At 39.8% G+C, this 22,789-nt stretch overlaps 4 protein-coding genes across 6 annotated transcripts in view; 2 read left to right on the top strand and 2 right to left on the bottom strand.

Moving 5' to 3' along the window:
* Nucleotides 1-8,283, top strand: part of LOC133575684 (uncharacterized) — a 30,808-nt gene extending 22,525 nt beyond the window's left edge. The window contains exons 1-2 of one of the 2 annotated variants that reach the window (XM_061928423.2): nucleotides 730-1,139; nucleotides 6,206-8,283. In XM_061928423.2, coding sequence (XP_061784407.2) covers nucleotides 1,013-1,139; nucleotides 6,206-7,572 — 1,494 coding nt within the window. In that variant the 5' untranslated portion in view covers nucleotides 730-1,012 and the 3' untranslated portion in view covers nucleotides 7,573-8,283. Of the gene's footprint in view, nucleotides 1-729; nucleotides 1,140-6,205 lie in introns of those variants that run through there. The other variant, XM_061928422.2, reaches the window with a different exon arrangement.
* LOC133575695 (uncharacterized) overlaps nucleotides 1-22,789 on the bottom strand; it is a 196,419-nt gene that overhangs the window by 10,224 nt on the left and 163,406 nt on the right. Inside the window, exon 4 of the mRNA XM_061928455.1 lies at nucleotides 17,464-17,646. Within this exon, the coding sequence (XP_061784439.1) occupies nucleotides 17,572-17,646 (75 nt within the window). The 3' untranslated portion in view covers nucleotides 17,464-17,571. The remainder of the gene's footprint in view (nucleotides 1-17,463; nucleotides 17,647-22,789) is intronic.
* Nucleotides 1-22,789, top strand: part of LOC133575751 (uncharacterized) — a 381,675-nt gene that overhangs the window by 203,741 nt on the left and 155,145 nt on the right. The gene's annotated exons all lie outside the window — the stretch shown is intronic.
* Nucleotides 12,825-22,789, bottom strand: part of LOC133575759 (uncharacterized) — a 70,028-nt gene continuing 60,063 nt past the window's right edge. The window contains exon 2 of one of the 2 annotated variants that reach the window (XM_072912159.1): nucleotides 12,825-14,670. In XM_072912159.1, the coding sequence (XP_072768260.1) occupies nucleotides 13,091-14,670 (1,580 nt within the window). In that variant the 3' untranslated portion in view covers nucleotides 12,825-13,090. The remainder of the gene's footprint in view (nucleotides 14,671-22,789) is intronic. The other variant, XM_072912158.1, reaches the window with a different exon arrangement.

Below are 22,789 nucleotides of genomic sequence, written 5' to 3'. Positions count from 1 at the left end.
TCCCGGGAGGTTTTCGGGAGAGGCGCTGAATTTCGGGAGTCTCCCGGAAAATCCGGGAGGGTTGGCAAGTATGTAATATATAATAATAATATAATACAGATTTCAACTACGTGAACTCACGGGGGCGCCACTAACTCCCATCGCATAATTTATTTTTTAAATGTTGATATGCACCTGGGGATAAGTTGATTGGCAACACTAAATTGGCCCTAGTGTGTGGATGTGAGTGTGAATGTTGTCTGTCTATCTGTGTTGGCCCTGCGATGAGGTGGCGACTTGTCCAGGGTGTACCCCGCCTTCCGCCCGATTGTAGCTGAGATAGGCTCCAGCGCCCCCCGCGACCCCAAAGGGAATAAGCGGTAGGAAATGGATGGATGGATGGATTTTTTTTTAAACGAAGCACTTACTGCAACTTAACAAAAAAATCATTGTACATTTTCAGAATTCTGAAATAAATAACTTATTATAAAATAATGAAAAAATTGATGTATTTTCCATTTAAGGCTGCTGGACACATCTTTCAGGTTTGTGTACAGATCTGTGAGGTTTCATAATGAATACCGTATTTTTAATAACGTTTGTTTAGTATGTAATGGTTTATTATGACATTGTTATTGAAATACAGATGACACAAAAGAACCATGGTAAGTAACTGTGGCAAAACAAGTTGACGGAAGTGACGTAGGATACGCGCATGCGTGGACCGATCGGGTGATAAATCAAGATGGCGTCTGACGGAGAAGGCCTAAAGGCGGGCATTATATTTCTGTATTCTTACATATATGTTGTTTAATAGAGTACACACGGTTAATAATTGTTTGTAGCAGGATACATTAGTCTGAGCGCACTTTGACACTTCTCCTGTTTGATAGCTTCACTTAAGGTAGCTTGCAGCTAGCTTAGCTGGCTAGTTAGCTTAGCTTGTTAGCTGCTAACAAAGAGACGCGGAAGTTATTTAAACATCGCTAAGTAGGGAACTAATGTGAGTGTAAAGTGTTGTGATTGTGTGAAAATGTGCGAAAGAACGATAGCAAAGTATGAGGAGGAACTTTGTCCAACAAAAGAGGAGAAGGAGCCACAACATCAACTACTGGATGTTTATTATAAGAAACATCATCAAGTTGTGTTACACAGAACAGGTTTGTTGACTTCTTACTCTCACATCTTTACTAACTTTATATTTCATTAGTGTAACCTATTTTTATGGGCTTTCCTCTTGGTGATGTTAAGTTCCTGTTATACGCTGTCATACAGTATATGCCTTGAGCTCTTATTTTGAAGGCGCTAAGAGCGGAAGTGAGGTCACGTTGTTCCCTGTAGCGGGTCCTCGCCTTTATTCCACATAGCAGCAGTAAGATGAAATAAGTCTTCGTGCTTTCTGACAAGACGACGCTCCGCCGTTGCTAGCTGCGGCTAACTGAGATGAAGCTAACCGACTCTCCTAACTTTACCGTAATTAGAGTCTTTCTTTTGCGGGACCTTGATCCCACCGCTGCCACTAATATGTAACCGAGGGTTTATATATGTCGCCTATACGGTATGAAACTACGAAATAATAAACACGGAATCTCCAGTTTACACGAGGACCCTTTATTTACCTTCTTTTCAAAACCTTCGCTCCACTTCAACAACGTGACATCACTTCCGCTCTTAGCGCCTTCAAAATAAGAGCTCAAGGCATATGCTGTATGACAGCGTATAACAGGAACTTAACATCACCAAGAGGAAAGCCCATAAAAATAGGTTACATAAGTAACACTATTCTTAAATATATTGTGTATAAGAAGTTTGGTTGTCTTGTGAGGATGATGTACATATATACGTCTGGTACTTGCAACCGCGTGGTTGTCGTTGTTCAGTCGAATTTATCAACCCGTAAAAATGAGTTACCTAACACAGTCCATTTGTAGAATAAACTTAAATCGATGCTTGTGCATATTCAGTAAAAACAAAAATATATATATATATATATATATATAATAAATAAATATAAGCAGAAATACAAATACACTTTAAAATGCTTCTCCACATTCAGTAAAAGGCACAGATAACATCCATCCATTTTCTACCGCTTGTCCCTTTCGGGGTCGCGGGGGGCGGGGGGGGGGGGGGGGGGGGTGCTGGAGCCTATCTCAGCTGCATTTGGGCGGTAGGCGGGGTAGACCCTGGACAAGTCGCCACCTCATCACAGGGCCAACACAGATAGATTTCGTATTGCCAATCAACCTATCCCCAGGTGCATGTCTTTGGAGGTGGGAGGAAGCCGGAGTACCCGGAGGGAACCCACACAGTCACGGGGAGAACATGCAAACTCCACACAGAAAAATCCCGAGCCCAGGATTGAACTCAGGACTACTCAGGACCTTTGTATTGTGAGGCACAAATGCCAGTGTTTCCATATATAGGATTGGTACCTAACAGAACTACACCTAGGATTGGTTATCTGTATAATAAAACCATTCTCGGGGGCCCCTGCAGTCTACATATAAACTTAAACATCGGTTTTCTCAGGGTGGCGTGGAAGGTGTTTATCCCTACTCAGTGGCCTAGTGGTTAGACTGTCCGCCCTGAGATCGGTAGGTTGTGAGTTCAAACCCCGGCCGAGTCATACCAAAGACTATAAAAATGGGACCCATTACCTCCCTGGGTTGGAATTGGGGGTTAAATCACCAAAATGATTCCCGGGCACGGCACTGCGGCTGCCCACTGCTCCCCTCACCTCCCAGGGTGTGAACAAGGGGATGGGTCAAATGCAGAGGACACATTTTGTTTGACCTAGTGTGTGTGGGACAATCATTGGTACTTTAACTAACTAAATCACAAAAAAGCTTGCTGGCACTACTACCCCTGGCCTTTCTGAGCAGGATTCTGAGACAGTCATTATATGCAACCTGGAGCTTGTGCAAGCTCTCTTTCTTGAACCTCACCCAGAGGGGTGCTGTGTACATAGGGGTGCAGTAAGCTCTAAACAAGTACACCTTCGCTTCATCAGAGCAGTAATGACATTTTCTCACCAGCATATTGGCTTGGACATACAGCAGTCTAAGCATGTCAGCATCATCCTCCATCTTGTCATTGATGATGTGGTCTAAGTATTTGACATTGTTGCACACAGACAGGGTTTGACCAGACAAATAGAAACCTGGGAAATTAAGATGTTGATCCTCCTTGGTCCTACATATCATTACCATACTCTTTGTGGCATTATACTTGATGTCAAACTTGACTCCATAGTCTGAGCATATGTTAAGAAGCTGGTGGAACCCTGCACTACTGGGAGATATAATGGCCAAATCATCAGCGTACATAAAGTGGTTGATTAAGGTGTTTCCCATGATGCATCCTGTTCTGCATTCTCCCACTGCCTTGACAGGTCATCCATAGACAGGCTAAATAGGCCTGGTGATAGAAGCCCACCCTGCCGTACCCCATTGCCAACTCTAAAGGGAGAGGATAAACTACTCCCCTCATTTTACCTGCATCGTCTGCCTGTCGTACCAATATGCCAGAATATACCCAGAACACCCCTATGCTTCAGATTGGTGAAGAGTTTGAGATGGTTGACTCTGTCAAAGGCCTTAGATGCATCAATAAACCCTACCAACATTGTAGGGCTCTGCGCTCTGTATTTTTCTACTGCTTCTTGTAAAGCATAAACACACAAGTCAGTGCTGTACTTGCTCTTAAAGCCAAATTGGTTGTCTGCGGTGCAAATAAGATCCCCAACTCTGTATATTATCACACTTTCCAGCACTTAAGATAGCATGCTGGCTCGGGCGATAGGTTGATAATTGTCCATAGTCCCTACCTCACCAGCCTTGTCTTTAATGACAGGTACTAAAATAACTGTCAGCATAGCAGCTGGCAGGATGCCATGCATTACCAACCTACCAATATATACCTACTGCATGTACATATCAACTTAATGGAGGTGTTTGGATGTTTTTTAAGTTCTTTGTAGGCAGAATAATGAGACTCTAATAGCCTCTATTGTAAGCAGACTTTTGATCGAATTTATTTTCTAGAATGCATAAAAAACGTGTTCTTGATAGGCAAAATTAAAAACAAGTGCGGTTTCCTTTTAAGTGAAGTGAAGTATATTTTTTCAGCTCTTTTCTCTAGTGACTCAGAGCGCTTTTCATAGTGAAACCCATTATCTAAGTTACATTTAAACCAGTGTGGGTGGCACTGGGAGCAGGTGGGTAAAATACCTTGCTCCACGACACAACGGCAGTGACTAGGATCAAACCTGGAACCGTCGAGTTGCTGGCAGGGCCGTTCTACCAACCGAGCCACGCTGGCCTTAGAATGTATTCTATTAAAATCTCATAAAAATACATCCAAGAAATGTCTCAATAATTCCAATATTTTTATTTAGGAACTTTCTAATGTAACGTGTTTCTATCTACACTTCTGTTAAAATGTAATAATCACTTATTCTTCTGTTTTGTTAAAATGTAATAATCACTTGTTTTGTTGTTTGATACTTTAAATTTAAGAGCTTTAGCAGGGTTTCTGTGGATCATTAAAAATAATTAAAAGTCATTTAATGGACTTTTCCTAAATTAAGGCCTTAAATGGTATTAAGAAGCATTAAATATTATGTCCATAGGCATTAAAATATTCATGCAATCCTAGGCCGGAACCGATATAAATGAAAATAAACCTAATAACTTAATTCTTGCCGTCATCAATACATTGCTATGTCGGTGTGTTTCCTTCTTGGTCTCTGGATTTTAAACTGGACTAAGAGGTCTCACTCTGTGCATCGCTCTCAGCACCTGAGCATGTTAATTCCACAGTACACTTACATGAACAAAGTGAGCCTCTTGTCAGTCATTCACAATCTTTGTTTCGGCTACTTGCAATTCTCCTCCACACGTTTTCCTGTATGCAGTAGTGTTGGCGACACTCACTTTCATGTTGGAGATGGAACTAGTCATTTTAATACAACGCTGAAGTACAGGCCCCTATATAACTGCCTGGGATATGCCTGTTATATGATTCTTTAATTTTGGGCCTTTTAGAATCAGCATGTTTTCGTTCCATTTGTGTCAAGGAGGTGAAATTAGGTCTGAAAACCTTTTGACAAGTTGACTTCATGTCCATTAGGACAGTGGTCCTCAACCTTTTTGTAACTGTGTGTGGTCAAAGCTTGAAATTTTGACCCACGGACTGTGGGGTGGGGGGTATGTTTTTTTTGTCATAAAAAAATACAATCATGTGTGCTTATGGACTGTATCCCTGTAGACTGTATTGATCTATATTTATATATAATGTAGGAACCAGAAATATTAATAACAGAAAGAAACAACCCTTTTGTGCGAATGAGTGTAAATGGGGGAGGGAGCTTTTTTTGGGTTGGTGCACTATTTGTAAGTGTATCTTGTGTTTTTTATGTTGATTTAATAAAAAACAATTAAAAAAAAAAAGTATTTATTTATTTATTTTTTAATTTCTTGTGCGGCCCGGTACCGGTGGTTGGGGACCACTGCATTAGGACTCTTCAAAGTGTAGAATACCACCCGCCTTGAACAGAATATTTTACTTTGAAATTAAACTAGATAATAATTTATTCCCCACACGAGCAGATTTTAGCTCAATTGAACCGCCTTGTTGTGTCGACGACTAAATATAGAAGCCAGGCGGTGGAAACTGACACATTGACTTGAAAACAAAATAGGAACGAGTCTGTCGCCGTGGCGCCGCCGTTTCACATCCAGTGGAAATCCCCGGTTACACTTACAAACGTTGCTTGGTGAGATCAATGACGAAACCTTACTTTGGGTTCAAGGCACGAAGCTAAAGGAAATACACTTTCAACCCACAGCACTCGCAGTGAGAGAACTCGACCACAAGATGGCGTCATAGCAGAGACAACAATACAGAATACAGATTTACACTGTAAACAACCTCATCTTTTCTCCAAATTTGTACATCAGTAAATGACATTAAAATCACAGGGGGCGCTGGAGCCTATCCCAGCCGCACTCAGGCAGCAGGGAATTTATCGCAATATAGATTTTAGGCCATATTGCCCACCCCTCGTAAAAAGTGGTCTCATTTTCCTGTGAATAATGTTGTAAAGAGCAGTGTGTTTGTTTTCAGGACAATTCATATAATAACTTGTTATTTTAAATACATGTGAACTTACTGACTGAATCTGGACATTTCTCAAGCATGTTTGTCATTTTGTGTCCTGCAGACGTCTGTGAAGAACAACTTCTGCCTGAAAAACAGGAGAGTAGCTTCAGGATGGTGAAGGAGGATCCATCAAAGAGGAAGACCAGGCGCCACAGACCCTCTGGTGTCTCCTTTTCCTCTTTGACACAGACCCTGCCCTGTAAAAAGGAAGAGGAAGACTCACTGACGCCCCACATTAAAGAGGAAGAGGAGGAACACAGCATCAGTCAGGAGGGAGAGCCTATTGAAGGACTGGTGGAGTTCCCAGTGACTGGTGTCCCTGTGAAGAGTGAAGATGATGAGGTCAAGGGTGAAGATGATGAGGTCAAAGGTGAAAGTGAGGAGAAGAGAGAGGCGGAGCCTCCAAGCAGCAGCTCAACACAACACATGACAACAGAAGCTGATGGAGACCACTGTGGAGGATCACAAGCAGACAAGCTCTTAGCTCCACTATCAGATAGTGAGGACACAACGTCACACTCTCCTGACACTGATGATGAAGACTCTAAAGATGATAAGACATGTCACACTGACAACACTCACTTCAAATGTTCTCACTGCGACAACACATTTAAGAACCATAGTCATCTGAAAAGACACATGAGAAGACACACTGGAGATAAACCTTTTTCTTGTTCAATCTGTGGCTTATCCTTTACAAGGAAGGACAATATGAAAGATCACACAAGAACACACGAAGGAGAAAAACCTTTTCCGTGTTCTTTGTGTGATTCAAGGTATGCACGAAGTCGAGATTTGAAAAAACACCTGAAAAGACACACTGGGGGAAACCGTTTTAAGTGTTCTGTGTGTAATTCAAGTTTTGTCCAAGGTGAACATTTGAAAACACACATGAGAACACACACAGGAGAAAAACCTTTTACCTGTTCACTCTGTAGTAAAGGTTTTGCACAAAGTCAAAATTTGAAAGCACACATGAGAACACACACTGGGGAAAAACCTTTTTCCTGTTCAACCTGTGGTAAAGGTTTTACACACAGTCAGAGTTTGAAAGAACACATGACAATACACAGTGGAGAAAAACCTTTTTCCTGTTCAATTTGTGGTGAAGATTTTGTTCGTCGACAGTCTGTAAAAGTACACATGAGAACGCACACTGGTGAAAAAGCTTTTTCCTGTTCAATCTGTGGTAAAGGTTTTACAGAAAGTCAGAATGTGAAAAGACACATGAGAACACACACTGGTGAAAAATCACACTCGTGTTCAATCTGCAACAAAAGATTTTGTGAACGATCAAACCTCATAAGACACATGAAAAGACACACAGGAGAGAAAGTGTTGAGTTGCAGTGTGTGTGGTGAAAGATTGTCTTCTAAGTACCAGTGTAAGAAACACAAGTGTGCTGGTGAGAACAGCAGCAGCAAATGAAACTGCAGGATTTGAAATAAACTGTCAAGACTTTAATTTGGACTTTCTAACAACATCAGCACATATAACATGTGTGACATTGTTGTTTGTGTAACAATCTTTTTGATATGCTTCTACATTTATAGATTAGATATTTTATATTAGTGCTTTTTTCAGTCAAGTACATGCATTAATATGCAACATTGTGTACTTTTATTAAAAATTGAACAAAACAATTTGACTGAAAAGGTGAGAGTAAACAGTACAAGACATTTTACATACAATAAACATTTTATGTGTATACATATTCATCATACAATTTTAGACTTATTCATAATAGTGTTTTTATAGGTGCTTGAAATATTGAAGTGTGACCATTTTTATTTGTAATTGTTAATGATCCCATAGATTAGCCCCTTTATATGATATACATATGTACTGGTTCACATCTGAAACATCTTCTGGACCACTTCAGGAAGCATATTATTATTTACTTTATACATCATTTGAACAGTTGTCTTTTATACAATTTTAAAAATGTGTAACTTTATGAATCTTTTGTTGAGTCTCTATAATCCATTTGATTAATTATCTTTATTACTCTCTTTTGTAATATGATGATTGTGTTGTGATTGTTTTATATGTATGTCCCCAGACCTTTATGCAATATAAAAGTGAGAGAAAATAACTGAATTGTTTGTGGAAGGATGTTTTTGTTTTTACAAACTTACATTTGTGGATAAAATAAAAAATTCCATTATTGCGTTTTAAACATTTTGTACGTTTTTTTTCTTTTTTAACATCCCCAAAACATTATCAATTTCAGAAAACAAGTGTGGAGTGTCAGGCATTATAGTATGAATAGGACTTACAGTAAGTGCAACAGTGGTCTAGTGGAGGTGTAAAGTTCATTTTTCTAAGCATTTTCAAAGCATTTTCTAAGCATTTTTTCAGGCCCGGACTGAAATAGGGGACACTCAAATTTTATAAGTGACACCAAAAATGTTCGGACCGCCCGCGAGATGTCCCTTATTTCAAAGTCTGGGTGTTGGCAACCCTAATGGTTTGAAAAAGACATTTGGTCGCTGATGCACTTATTGAGTGATAAAAGTATTTTAATATTTGAAGATTTCATTAAGTACGACCTGTAACAGACGAAAATATTAAAAAATATATATAAAGGTTTTCGTTCAAAGTATTCTAAATATAGCATATCATCTTTTTCAGAACTTAAAGGGGAACATTATCACAATTTCAGAAGGGTTAAAACCATTAAAAATCAGTTCCCAGTGGCTTATTTTATTTTTCGAAGTTTTTTTCAAAATTTTACCCATCACGCAATATCCCTAAAAAAAGCTTCAAAGTGCCTGATTTTAACCATCGTTATATACACCCGTCCATTTTCCTGTGACGTCACATAGTGATGCCAATACAAACAAACATGGCGCATAGAACAGCAAGCTATAGCGACATTAGCTCGGATTCAGACTCGGATTTCAGCGGCTTAAGCGATTCAACAGATTACGCATGTATTGAAACGGATGGTTGTAGTGTGGAGGCAGGTAGCGAAAACGAAATTGAAGAAGAAACTGAAGCTGTTGAGCCATATCGGTTTGAACCGTATGCAAGCGAAACCGACAAAAACGACACGACAGCCAGCGACACGGGAGAAAGCGAGGACGAATTCGGCGATCGCCTTCTAACCAACGATTGGTATGTGTTTGTTTGGCATTAAAGGAAACTAACAACTATGAACTAGGTTTACAGCATATGAAATACATTTGGCAACAACATGCACTTTGAGAGTGTAGACAGCCCAATTTTCATCAATTAATATATTCTGTAGACATACCCTCATCCGCGCTCTTTTCCTGAAAGCTGATCTGTCCAGTTTTGGAGTTGATGTCAGCAGGCCAGGGAAGCTAGGGTCGATATTCTTCTCTTGATCATCTTCGGTGGCATAAGGGACGGTGTGAGCCAAGACATCCAAGGGGTTTAGCTCGCTCGTCTGCGGGAACAAACTGCCGCCATTGCTTGCCGTGCTACCGAGGTCCTTTGTCCCTGAATTGCTCACACACTCCGGCAGATTCAATGGGGGTCTGGCGGCAGATTTCTTTGACTTTATGGTTGGAAATGCATCTGCTTTGAGTGTCGCAGGATATCCACACATTCTTGCCATCTCTGTCGTAGCATAGCTTTCGTCGGTAAAGTGTGCGGAACAAACGTCCAATTTCTTGCCACTTTGGCATCTTTGGGCCACTGGTGCAACTTGAATCCGTCCCTGTTCGTGTTGTTACACCCTCCGACAACACACCGACGAGGCATGATGTCTCCAAGGTGCGGAAAACAGTCGAAAAAACGGAAAATAACAGAGCTGATTTGACTCGGTGTTTGAGAAAATGGCGGATTGCTTCCCGTCATCGCTCCGAGAACGAATAATAGAAAGGCGTTTAATTCACCAAAATTCACCCATTTAGAGTTCGGAAATCGGTTAAAAAAATATATGGTCTTTTTTCTGCAACATCAAGGTATATATTGACGCTTACATAGGTCTGGTGATAATGTTCCCCTTTAAACTTTCTGGGCTTTTGGTGGATGGAGACAATATTACAAATTTGAAACTCTGAAATTAGACAATTATTTACTGTTTCTTATTTTCTGTATTTTCTCTAAAACAAAACAAACAAAAAATACAAATAACTTGAAAGTTTTCATTCTTCCAAAGACAAAGACGTTCATGAAAAAAACAAACAAACAAAAAACAGAAGTGACAACTTAAAATTATTTTAGGATGTTGTTTTGCAATTGAAGACAAAACTTGTTCTTTCTGTGATAGGGAAACAAAATAAACAGTTTATTTTATGAATGTATGCAAAGTAAATCTCTGTGGGATCCATCCATCCATTTTCTACCGCGTATTCCCTTCGAGGTCGCGGGGGGCGCTGGAGCCTACCTCAGCTACAATCGGGCGGAAGGCGGGGTACACCCTGGACAAGTCGCCACCTCATCGCAGGGCCAACACATATAGACGGACAACATTCACACACTAGGGTCAATTTAGTGTTGCCAATCAACCTATCCCCAGGTGCATGTCTTTTGAAGATGATGTACAATATTGACTTTTGTCTGACACTCCAAACTTTTTTTCTGAAATTAATAATGTTTTGGGGATGTTAAAAAGGAAAAAAAAAACGTACAAAATGTTTAAAACACAATAATGGATTTTTGTTTATTTTATCCACAAATGTAAGTTTGTAAAAACAAAACCATCCTTCCACAAAGAATTGAGCCATTTTCTCTCACTTTTATATTGCATAAAGGTCTGGGGACATACATATAAAACAATCACAACACAATCATCATATTACAAAAGAGAGTAATAAAGATAATTAATAAAATGGATTATAGAGACCCAACAAATAATTCATAAAGTCACACATTTTAAAATGGTAAAAAAGTCAACTGTTCCAATGATGTATAAAGTAAATAATAATATGCTTCCTGAAGTGGTCCAGAAGATGTTTCAGATGTGAACCAGTACATATGTATATCATATAAAAGGTGCTAATCTATGGGATCTGTTACGACGGGGTTGCAGCTTGCTGCAAGATTCGTTCCCCCGGGATGCAAACGGACCACTCCCAAAAGGACATGCAGGTAGGAGCATGATTTATTCTTGAAAAAAATCAAAGCACCACCAAGAACAGAAAAACAAGTCGAAAGCAACACGTGCCAATCGCACTCGAAGCTAAACATAGCATAGGCTAGGAGACAAGCAAAACTTACGTAACGAGAGCATGAAGCAAACAAAGAAGCCAGGTTGACTGACTGGCAAAGGCAGGCTTAAATAATGCCTCTGATTAGTGCTCGAGAAACAGGTGAGCATCCCGAACATCAATAAGAGGCAGGTGAAAATAATAAGTAGCCATGGTAACTAAACAAACTGAAGGGTGCACAACAACAGGAACTAAGGGAGTCTAAAACCAGAAAAAAAATAACAAAAACATGATCCGGGCCACGGATCATGACAGGATCATTAACAATTAGAAATAAAAATATTTAACACTTCAATATTTCAAACACATGTAAAAAACACTATTATGAATAAGTCTTAAATTGTATTATGAATATATATACACATAAAATGTTTATTGTATGTAAAATATGTCTTGCACTGTTTACTCTCACCTTTTCAGTCAAATTGTTGCGTTCAATTTTTAATAAAAGTTGCATATTAATGCATGTACTTGACTGACAAAAGCCCTAATACAAAATATCTCATCTATAAATGTAGAAGCATATTAAAAAGATTGTTACACAAACAACAATGTCACACCTGTTATATGTGCTGATGTTGTTAGAAAGTCAAAATTAAAGGGGAACATTATCACAATTTCAGAATGGTTAAAACCATTAAAAATCAGTTCCCAGTGGCTTATTTTATTTTTCGAAGTTTTTTTCAAAATTTTACCCATCACGCAATATCCCTAAAAAAAAGCTTCAAAGTGCCTGATTTTAACCATCGTTATATACACCCGTCCATTTTCCTGTGACGTCACATAGTGATGCCAACACAAACAAACATGGCGGTTAGAACAGCAAGGTATAGCGACATTAGCTCGGATTCAGACTCGGATTTCAGCGGCTTAAGCGATTCAACAGATTACGCATGTATTGAAACGGATGGTTGTAGTGTGGAGGCAGGTAGCGAAAACGAAATTGAAGAAGAAACTGAAGCTATTGAGCCATATCGGTTTGAACCGTATGCAAGCGAAACCGAGGAAAACGACACGACAGCCAGCGACACGGGAGAAAGCGAGGACGAATTGGGCGATCGCCTTCTAACCAACGATTGGTATGTGTTTGTTTGGCATTAAAGGAAACTAACAACTATGAACTAGGTTTACAGCATATGAAATACATTTGGCAACAACATGCACTTTGAGAGTGCAGACAGCCCAATTTTCATCAATTAATATATTCTGTAGACATACCCTCATCCGCTCTCTTTTCCTGAAAGCTGATCTGTCCAGTCCAGTTGGAAATGCATCTGCTTTGAGTGTCGCAGGATATCCACACATTCTTGCCATCTCTGTCGTAGCATAGCTTTCGTCGGTAAAGTGTGCGGAACAAACGTCCAATTTCTTGCCACTTTGGCATCTTTGGGCCACTGGTGCAACTTGAATCCGTCCCTGTTCGTGTTGTTACACCCTCCGACAACACACCGACGAGGCATGATGTCTCCAAGGTACGGAAAACAGTCGAAAAAACGGAAAATAACAGAGCTGATTTGACTCGGTGTTTGAGAAAATGGCGGATTGCTTCCCGATGTGACGTCACGTTGTGACGTCATCGCTCCGAGAGCGAATAATAGAAAGGCGTTTAATTCGCCAAAATTCACCCATTTAGAGTTCGGAAATCGGTGAAAAAAATATATGGTCTTTTTTCTGCAACATCAAGGTATATATTAACGCTTACATAGGTCTGCTGATAATGTTCCCCTTTAAAGTCCTGACAGTTTATTTCAAATCCTGCAGTTTTATTTGCTGCTGCTGTTCTCACCAGCACACTTGTGTTTCTCACACTGGTACTTATAGGAGAATCTTTCACCACACACACTGCAACTCAACACTTTCTCTCCCGTGTGTCTTCTCATGTGTGCTACAAGGTTTGATCGGTCACAAAAGCTTATGTTGCAGATTGAACAGGAATGTGATTTTTCACCAGTGTGTGTTCTAGTGTGTCTTTTCAAATTCTGACTTTGTGTAAAACCTTTACCGCAGACTGAACAGGAAAAAGGTTTTTCGCCAGTGTGCATTCTTGTGTGTCTTTTCAAACAACGACTTTGTGTAAAACCTTTACCACAGGTTGAACAGGAAAAAGGTTTTTCACCAGTGTGTGTTCTCATGTGTGCTACAAGGTTATGTCGGTCACAAAAGCTTTTGTTGCAAATTGAACAGGAATGTGGTTTTTCACCAGTGTGCGTTCTAGTGTGTCTTTTCAAACTGCGACTTTCTGTAAAACCTTTACCACAGATCGAACAGGAAAAAGGTTGTTCACCAGTGTGTGTTCTCATGTGTACTTTCAAATATTGACTTTCTACAAAACCTTTACTACAGATTGAACAAATAAAAGATTTTTCACCAGTGTGTCTTGTTCTGTGTTTTTCCAAACATGAACTTTGTGCAAAACCTTTACCACAGATTGTACAAGAAAAAGGTTTTTCACCAGTGTGTGTTCTCATGTGTACTTTCAAATTGTGACTTTGTACAAAACTTTTACTACAGATTAAACATATAAAAGGTTTTTCTCCAGTGTGTAATATTGTGTGTTTTTTCAAACTCTGACTTTGTGTAAAACCTTTACCACATTTTGAACAGATATAAGGTTTTTCTCCGGTGTGTGTTCTCATGTGGACTTTCAAATGTTCCTTCCTTGTAAAAGTTAAGCCACACATTGAACAAGAAAAAGTTTTTTCACCAGTGTGTGTTCTCATGTGCACTTTCAATTTGCAACTTTCTACAAAACCTTTACTACAGATTGAACAGATAAAAGGTTTTTCTCCGGTGTGTCTTCTCATGTGTCTATTCAGATCACTATGGTTCTTAAATGTGTTGTCACAGTGAGAACATTTGAAGTGAGTGTTGTCAGTGTGACATGTCTTATCATCTTTAGAGTCTTCATCATCAGTGTCAGGAGAGTGTGACGTTGTGTCCTCACTATCTGATAGTGGAGCTAAGAGCTTGTCTGCTTGTGATCCTCCACAGTGGTCTCCATCAGCTTCTGTTGTCATGTGTTGTGTTGAGCTGCTGCTCTTCTCCTCACTTTCACCTTTGACCTCATCATCTTCACTCTTCACAGGGACACCAGTCACTGGGAACTCCACCTGTCCTTCAAGATGATCTCCCTCCTGACTGATGCTGTGTTCCTCCTCTTCCTCTTTAATGTGGGGGTTCAGTGAGTCTTCCTCTTCCTTTTTACAGGGCAGGGTCTGTGTCAAAGAGGAAAAGGAGACACCAGAGGGTCTGTGGCGCCTGGTCTTCCTCTTTGATGGATCCTCCTTCACCATCCTGAAGCTACACTCCTGTTTTTCAGGCAGAAGTTGTTCTTCACAGACGTCTGCAGGACACAAAATGACAAACATGCTTGAGAAATGTCCAGATTTGCTCAGTCACAGGAGACATTCAGTAAGTATACATGTATTTAAAATAACAAGTTATTATATGAATTGTCCTGAAAACAAACACACTGCTCTTTACAACATTATTCACAGGAAAAGAAGACCACTTTTTACGAGGGATGGGCAATATGGCCTAAAATCTATATTGTCATAAATTCCCTTCTGCCTGAGTGCAGCTGGGATAGGCTCCAGCGCCCCCTGTGATTTTAATGTCAGTTACTGATGTATAAACTTGGAGAAAAGATGAGGTTGTTTACAGTGGAAATCTGTATGTATTCTGTATTGTTGTCTCTGCTATGACGCCATCTTGTGGTGGAGTTTGCTCACTGCGAGTGCTGTGGGTTGAAAGTGTATTTTCTTTTCCTTCGGTGCGCCTAATGTACGGATTAATTCTAGTTGTGCATACCGACCTCGAAACAATTTTATTTGGTACATAGTGTAATGATAAGTGTGACCAGTAGATGGTAGTCACACATAAGAGATACGTGTAGACTGCGATATGACGCCAGTAAACAACACCAAAACTTTAAATGTTCCATTGAAAATAAAGAACATTACACTCAAAAATCTGTCAAAATGTTTTAGTACGACTTTGAAGCCGCACCGCTTGATGGATTGTCGGCCCATTACGGCTACCCTAGTCAGAGATACAAGTATTACTATGGTGTGTGTATAAGGACCACAACATGGCACCCATTAGCAGACATATTATCTGGCGTTTTGTTTCACAATATTATGCAAAATCAACTTGTCTTACCCTCTGGTACCTGCTGATGTGTATTTGGGATCTGCATAAGTCCTGAAAATGTTCACACGTCCGCCACTGTAGTCCATGCCGATACCATAGTCTATCTAAGCTTCTTCTTTTTCTCGATCTTCTTGTTATGGGACATTCATCCTCTGCTGTTGCCATTTCTAATATAAAGTAGTGTAAAGTTCTTACTTATATCTCAACTACTCAGTAAAAAAGGAAGACTTTAAGGGCATAAACCAAATGATTTAATTCAGAGCCATATTTAAATATTCAATTGATATTTTAACACCACCATCCTGTGATTTTGTCTGATTATGATTGCGAACAAAAATGTTATCTTTCAATGATCTTGAAAAATGTAAATATCAGTATCCACATTGGTATGACCGATACTGCCCCTGTAACTACTTGGTATTGGATCGATACCTACATTTGTAGTATCAGCCAAAACTAAAGTATCAAACAACAAAACAATTGATTATTACATTTTAACAAAACAGAAGAATAAGTGATTATTACATTTTAACAAAAGAGAAGAATAAGTGATTATTACATTTTAACAGAAGTGTAGATAGAAACACGTTACATTAGAAAGTTCCTAAATAAAAATATTGTTCATGGAATTATTGAGACATTTCTAGGATGTATTTATGATTTTTATGAGATTTTGATAGAATTTAATACATTCTAAGGCCGGCGTGGCTCGGTTGGTAGAGCGGCCGTGCAAGCAACTCAACGGTTCCAGGTTTGATCCTAGTCACTGCTGTTGTGTCCTTGGGCAAGGTACTTTAGCCACCTGCTCCCAGTGCCACCCACACTGGTTTAAATGTAACTTAGATAATGGCTTTCACTATGTAAAGTGCTCTGAGTCACTAGAGAAAAGCGCTAAATAAATATACTTCACTTCACTTAAAAGGGAACCACACTTTTATTCATTTTGCCTATCAAGAACACAGATTTTTTGATTTTTATGCATTCTAAATAGTAAATAAATGCGATCAAAAGTCTGCTTACAATAGACACTATTAGAGTCGCACTATTCTGCCTACAAAGACCTTAAAAACATCCAAACACCTCCATTAATGTTTTATGTACATGCAGTAGGTATATATGTCATTTAGTAACAGGTACATTTTTAAAAAGATGTAATATGTACATATTTTTGCTCATTAGCGCATTCATTTAAAAAACGCGTCACTACATTCGCTTTTTTTTAACATCACTGAATATTACACACTGCAGACTTCATGAGAGCCAACAAACAAAATAAAACATCACTTACTGTACAAGGTCTGCTGTCACTATGACGCAGACTGATAGAATCTTGTTATATTCCCGTTTGGATAAAGAATGACTCATAATCATCGCACGGAAATGGGGGTGAAGCCAAGCGTCTTTTTGTGTCGTTCGCCATTGCAGGGTCTAAATTGGCTGTCAAAGGGTACCAACTTGTCAGAGTACGTCCTCATCCTTCTACTATCCAGGTGAGAGGCACAATTCGTGATCTGGAATAATCCTTCACCAAGAACTCACCAGCCGGTGATGTCAACATAGACACACAAGCTATAAATAGTTTGTCTGCGCTAGCACTTATAATAACAATATCACTAATACTTGGTTGCTATTCAAGCCACGAAATGCAAATGGAGTATTGTTGGCACTTTTTGGATGGTTATAGAGGACCTCCCATTGGCTCCATTGCAAGTGGACTTTTATTTACATTTATGAGTTAGGATGTGATTTAAAAAATATATATATCCATCGTCATGTCTTTTATAATGATTGTGAACAATAGAAAAAATCCCCCAAAAAAGTGCAGTTCCCTTCTAAATTCCAGTGATTAGATTTAAGACTTTAAGTCTATGAGCATGAAGTGATGAAGCCTACTTGGATGAGAGGACAAACGTCTTCTAAGACAAAGTGAACAGTCCAGTTGTGATGGATTGAATGCCCTGAGAATAAAATGATATGTGCTTACTTGGACTGTGATGAAGCTGTGAGGACTCAGGTGGTTTGTCTTCATGCTCTTCAGTCTTCACAGAGACAACAGTCAGTGGAAACTTGCTGACATCATCCTCCTCCTGCCCTAGAAGACACTCTCCCTCCTGAGTGATCCACACTTCCTCCTCTTCCTCTTTAATGTGAGGGGGCTGCTGGACGTCTGTTGGGTAAATAAGTAAATAAGATAAAGAGAGAATAGAAATAGTTTTGGACTGACACTGTTAACACACTGACATTTTTTGTGTTCTTTCGTGTGTTGTGTTAAAAGTGTGTTGCTTAACAACCAATAAAAACTAGGGAAATACCTCCTCTTGTCCCAGCCACTACAATTAATTCAAAAGTGAGTACAAAAATAGACTTGGAAATTTGATGGGGGGGCAATTTGAAAAGTTTTTTTTAAGTACGAGGCAACATTAATTGAGGGATTCTTAACTTTACACTCACTGATGTAAAGTGTGTAAATATTTTATTCTGTATACGGTCTATGACACCTAAACTTTATCTCTAAACTTAACCATGATCTTGTAATGACATAGTCATTACCATAACTTCAATATCATGGGAATAAAAACTCTAATTCCAAAATCATGCAAAATACTCTTTTGTGGTCATTTTGTTGGCTGGGCCAGGGGTCGGCAACCCGCGGCTCCGGCGCCGCATGCGGCTCTTTGATCACTCTGCTGCGGCTCAGCTGCATACTTGCTGACCCTCCCGATTTTTCCGGGAGATTTCCGAATTTCAGTGCCTCTACCAGAAATCTCCCGGGGCAACAACATTGAGGGCGTGCCGTGATGGCAGTGCCTTTAGTGTCCGACTTTACACTATCTGCGTGCCGGCCCAGTCACATGTTACCTACTCAGTGGCCTAGTGGTTAGAGTGTCCGTCCTGAGATCGGTAGGTTGGGAGTTCAAATCCCGCCCGAGTCATACCAAAGACTATAAAAATGGGACCCATTACCTCCCTGCTTGGCACTCAGCATCAAGGGTTGGAATTGGGGGTTAAATCACCAAAATGATTCCCGGGCGCAGCCATCGCTGCTGCCCACTGCTCCCCTCACCTCCCAGGGGGTGATCAAGGGTGATGGGTCAAATGCAGAGAATAATTTTGCCACACCTAGTGTGTGTGTGACAATCATTGGTACTTTAACTTTTAATTTTAACTTTACATGAGGCTTCTGCAGACACACATGAATGACTGCAAAGTATACTTGGTCAACACCCATACAGGTTGTTTTATACGGTGGTCGTATAAAACAACTTTAACACTCTTACTAATAAGCGCCACACTGTGAACCCACACCAAACAAGAATGACAACACATTTCGGGAGAACATCCACACCGTAACACAACATAAAAACAACAGAACAAATACCCAGAATCCCATGCATCCCTAACTCTTCCGAGCTACATTATACACCCCCCTCCCCCAAACCCCACCCACCTCAACCGAGGGGGGGGGGGGGGGGGTGTATAATGTAGCCCGGAAGAGTTAGGGATGCATGGGATTCTGGGTATTTGTTCTGTTGTTTTTATGTTGTGTTACGGTGTGGATGTTCTCCCGAAATGTGTTGTCATTCTTGTTTGGTGTGGGTTCACAGTGTGGCGCTTATTAGTAAGAGTGTTAAAGTTGTTTATACGGCCACCCTCAGTGTAACGTGTATGGGTGTTGACCAAGTATGCGTTGCAGTCACTCATGTGTGTCTGCAGAAGCCTCATGTAACATGTGACTGGACTGGCACGCTGTTTATACAGGTTGTAGAGGGCGCTAATGGCAGTGCCATCACGGCACGCCCTTATTATTGTTGATTGGGTGAAAATCAGCAGACATTCGATAGACTAGTTGCCCTGAATTTCGGGAGTCTCCCGGAAAAATCGGGAGGGTTGGCAAGTATGACGCTGTCAAGCGCCATTCATATAAAACTCGCGGGCCTCGCTAACATTAAATTTTCATATTATGGTGCGGGCCGCAAAATAACGTCTCGCGGGCCGCGTGTCTGAGACCCCTGGTTTATACATAGCACAAAGCAAAAAAAAAACTTTGTATGCAGTGTTATTTCATTTTAAATTTGTTTTCTTGAATTTGTGAAACGGGTCAAAATGGCTCTTTGAGTGGCAAAGGTTGCCGACCCCTGGGCTGGGCCAAAAGGAACTTTTACCAAAACATGTTTTACTATGTGCTGTTTTATGGAGTATCTCCATCAACAATTCCTTTTTAGGAATTGGAGACCATCTACGACACGCTGAAGGAAAGTCTGTCACCTTTATGTTCTTTTAATAAATCAAGTGTTGACTACTTTGGTTATTGAAAATAACTGTTTACTTTCACTTATTGTTGCACGTAAGTCAGAATCAGGAAGTGAAATAATAACTTTAATTAGATTTGATTACAGTATAAAATGTATTTAGTGAGTGTGTGAGTTTTGTGTAAACATGTTGATACAGGTTTACAACTTCTTGGGGACTGGAACACAGATATGTCCCGAAAGGATGCACCCATTTTTAAAACCTTCACTAAGCTGTGCCACCAACATTGCCTCACTTAGCTCATTAAGCAAACTACCAGGGTGAGTGAGTCCTTTTAAACCTTCATAGACCTCGTTGTTACTTCTGACCAGTCTAAGATCACCACAAGTGGAACTACTGTATGCGGCTTAAGTGATCATTCCATAATTTTCTGTACCCGTAAAGAACATAGAACCGAGGCTGACGGCCACAAAACAAGCGAAGCTAGTATCCTCAAGACCTAGCCTAGCAAGGCTTTCAATGACAAACTGGCAAATTAAGACTCACCTTGGTACTTGCAAGTACACAGGTCTTTGGGTCAATTCCTAACCTCAGAAAAGTAAATAACTTCACAGTCAAAGTGGGTGACAATATTATAACAAAAAAAAATGAGATTACCTATCTTGGCTGCATCGTAGAGACTAATCTCTCCAGTGAAAAAATGACTACTAAGGTAGTCAAAGAATCAACCGACAAATTCTGTTCTCACTAGTGTTGTCCCGATACCAATTCTATGGTACCGGGACCTGGACCAAAATGTATTTCGATACTTTTCTAAATAAAAGAGATCACAAAAAAGTGCATTAGTGGCTTCATTTAAACAAAAAAAAACTTAGGTTACATTAAACATATGTTTCTTAGTGCAAGTTTGTCCTTAAATAAAATAGTGAACATACTAGACAACTTTTAGTAGGAAGTAAGCAAACAAAGGCTCCTAACTTAGTCTGATGACATATGCAGTAACATATTGTGTCATTTATATTCTATTATTTTGTGAAGTGAAGTGAATTACATTAATATAGCGCTTTTTTCTCAAGTGACTCAAAGCTCTTTACATAGTGAAACCCAATATCTAAGTTACATTTAAACCAGTGTGGGTGGCACTGGGAGCAGGTGGGTAAAGTACCTTGACCAAGGACACAACGGCAGTGACTAGGATGGCGGAAGCGGGGATCGAACCTGCAACCCTCAAGTTGCTGGCACGGCCGCTCTACCAACCGAGCTATACCGCCAAAAATATTAAGGACAAGTGGTAGAAAATTGATTATTAATCTACTTGTTTATTTATTGTTAATATTTGCTTATTTTCTGTTTTAACATGTTCGATCTACACTTCCATTAAAATGTATTAATCACTTATTCTTCTGTTGTTTGATACTTTACATTAGTTTTGGATGATACCACACATTTGGGTATCAATCTGATACCAAGTAGTTACAGGATCATACATCGGTCATGTTCAAAGTCCTCATGTGTCCAGGGATATATTTCCTGAGTTTATAAACATAATATAATTTTTTTTTAAATGAAAGAAGATGTTGTGAAGCCAAAAAATATTGATGTAATCATAGAAGTAGTACTTTTTAGAGGCGGTATAGTACCGAATATGATTCATTAGTATCGCGGTACTATACTAATACCAGTATACCGTACAACCCTAGTTCTTACATAGTAGGATCACCGCGCTGGTGGGTAGAAATACACTTAAGACTTTAACACAAGCACTCATTTAACCCCACTTTGACTACAGAGTTCATGTCTGGTACCGTGACGCCTTAAAAGCCCTGAAAAACTAACTCCAGACAGCCCAAAACAAAATGATTGGACTTCTACTCAACCGTCCATCTCGGGCTCACCTTTCCGCCAACCATTTTCTTAACGTGGGGAGGCTCTTGGTATCTGATCTGACAGAGTACATCTTCTTGCAGTTGGTCTGGTGTACAAGATACACCATACCACTAAAATACCCATGTGCCTGTCTAGATACTTCAAAATATATTGACCATTATAACACCAGAGGTAGTTGTACACATCACATTCAACCCAGATTTCACTCCAAAAAAGGTTCAAATTTGTTTGCCTGCTATACCACCAACATGTGGAACTTCCTATCAATAGTCATAAAGAAGTGTAAATCCCTTACTTCCTTCAAAGTCGCTTTGAAAATACATGACCAGGTTGCGGTTATTCGTAACTGGGACAAAACCTTTTGCTTTTATTTTATTTTCATTTACTTTCTTGCAGTATTTTCTACATAGTACTGTGTTCTGTGTGAGTTAAAATACATATTTCAAGTGAAACCATGTCAGGCTTTCTTGTAGCAGTGAATGTGTACCGTGATGAAAGTGTACCCTTTCCTATGCAAACTTCTCATAAGTCCTTCAATCAATCAATCAATCACACATTGTTACAAACTGAGAGGAACATCAACCTCAAACTGTCTCGTTTTCATGAAGAATCTAAATGAAAGCATTGCATCATCCCCACAAGACAAAGCATCTTCCTATTGAAGAAAAGTGTTACTAATGAAATATAAAGTTAGTAAAGATGTGAGAGTAAGAAGTCAACAAACCTGTTCTGTGTAACACAACTTGATGTTTCTTGAAAACAGCGTCCAGTAGTTGATGTTGTCGCTCCTTCTCCTCTTTTGTTGGACAAAGTTCCTCCTCATACTTTGCTATCGTTCTTTCGCACATTTTCACACAATCACAACACTTTACACTCACATTTGATCTCTACTTAGCGATGTGTTGATAACGTCCGCGTCTCTTTGTTAGCAGCTAACAAGCTAAGCTAACTAGCCAGCTAAGCTAGCTGCAAGCTACCTTAAGTGAAGCCAGCAAACAGGAGAAGTGTCAAAGTGCGCTCAGACTAATGTATCCTGCTACAAACAATTATTAACCGTGTGTACTCTATTAAACAACATATATGTAAGAATACAGAAATATAATGCCCGCGTTTAGGCCTTCTCCGTCAGACGCCATCTTGCTGTATCACCCGATCGGTCCACGCATGCGCGT

The sequence above is a fragment of the Nerophis lumbriciformis genome, linkage group LG33, assembly GCF_033978685.3.
Source record: "Nerophis lumbriciformis linkage group LG33, RoL_Nlum_v2.1, whole genome shotgun sequence".
NCBI lineage: Eukaryota > Metazoa > Chordata > Actinopteri > Syngnathiformes > Syngnathidae > Nerophis > Nerophis lumbriciformis.
The sequence above is the reverse complement of the archived record's forward strand: the minus strand, read 5'-3'. Positions and strand labels throughout refer to the sequence as shown.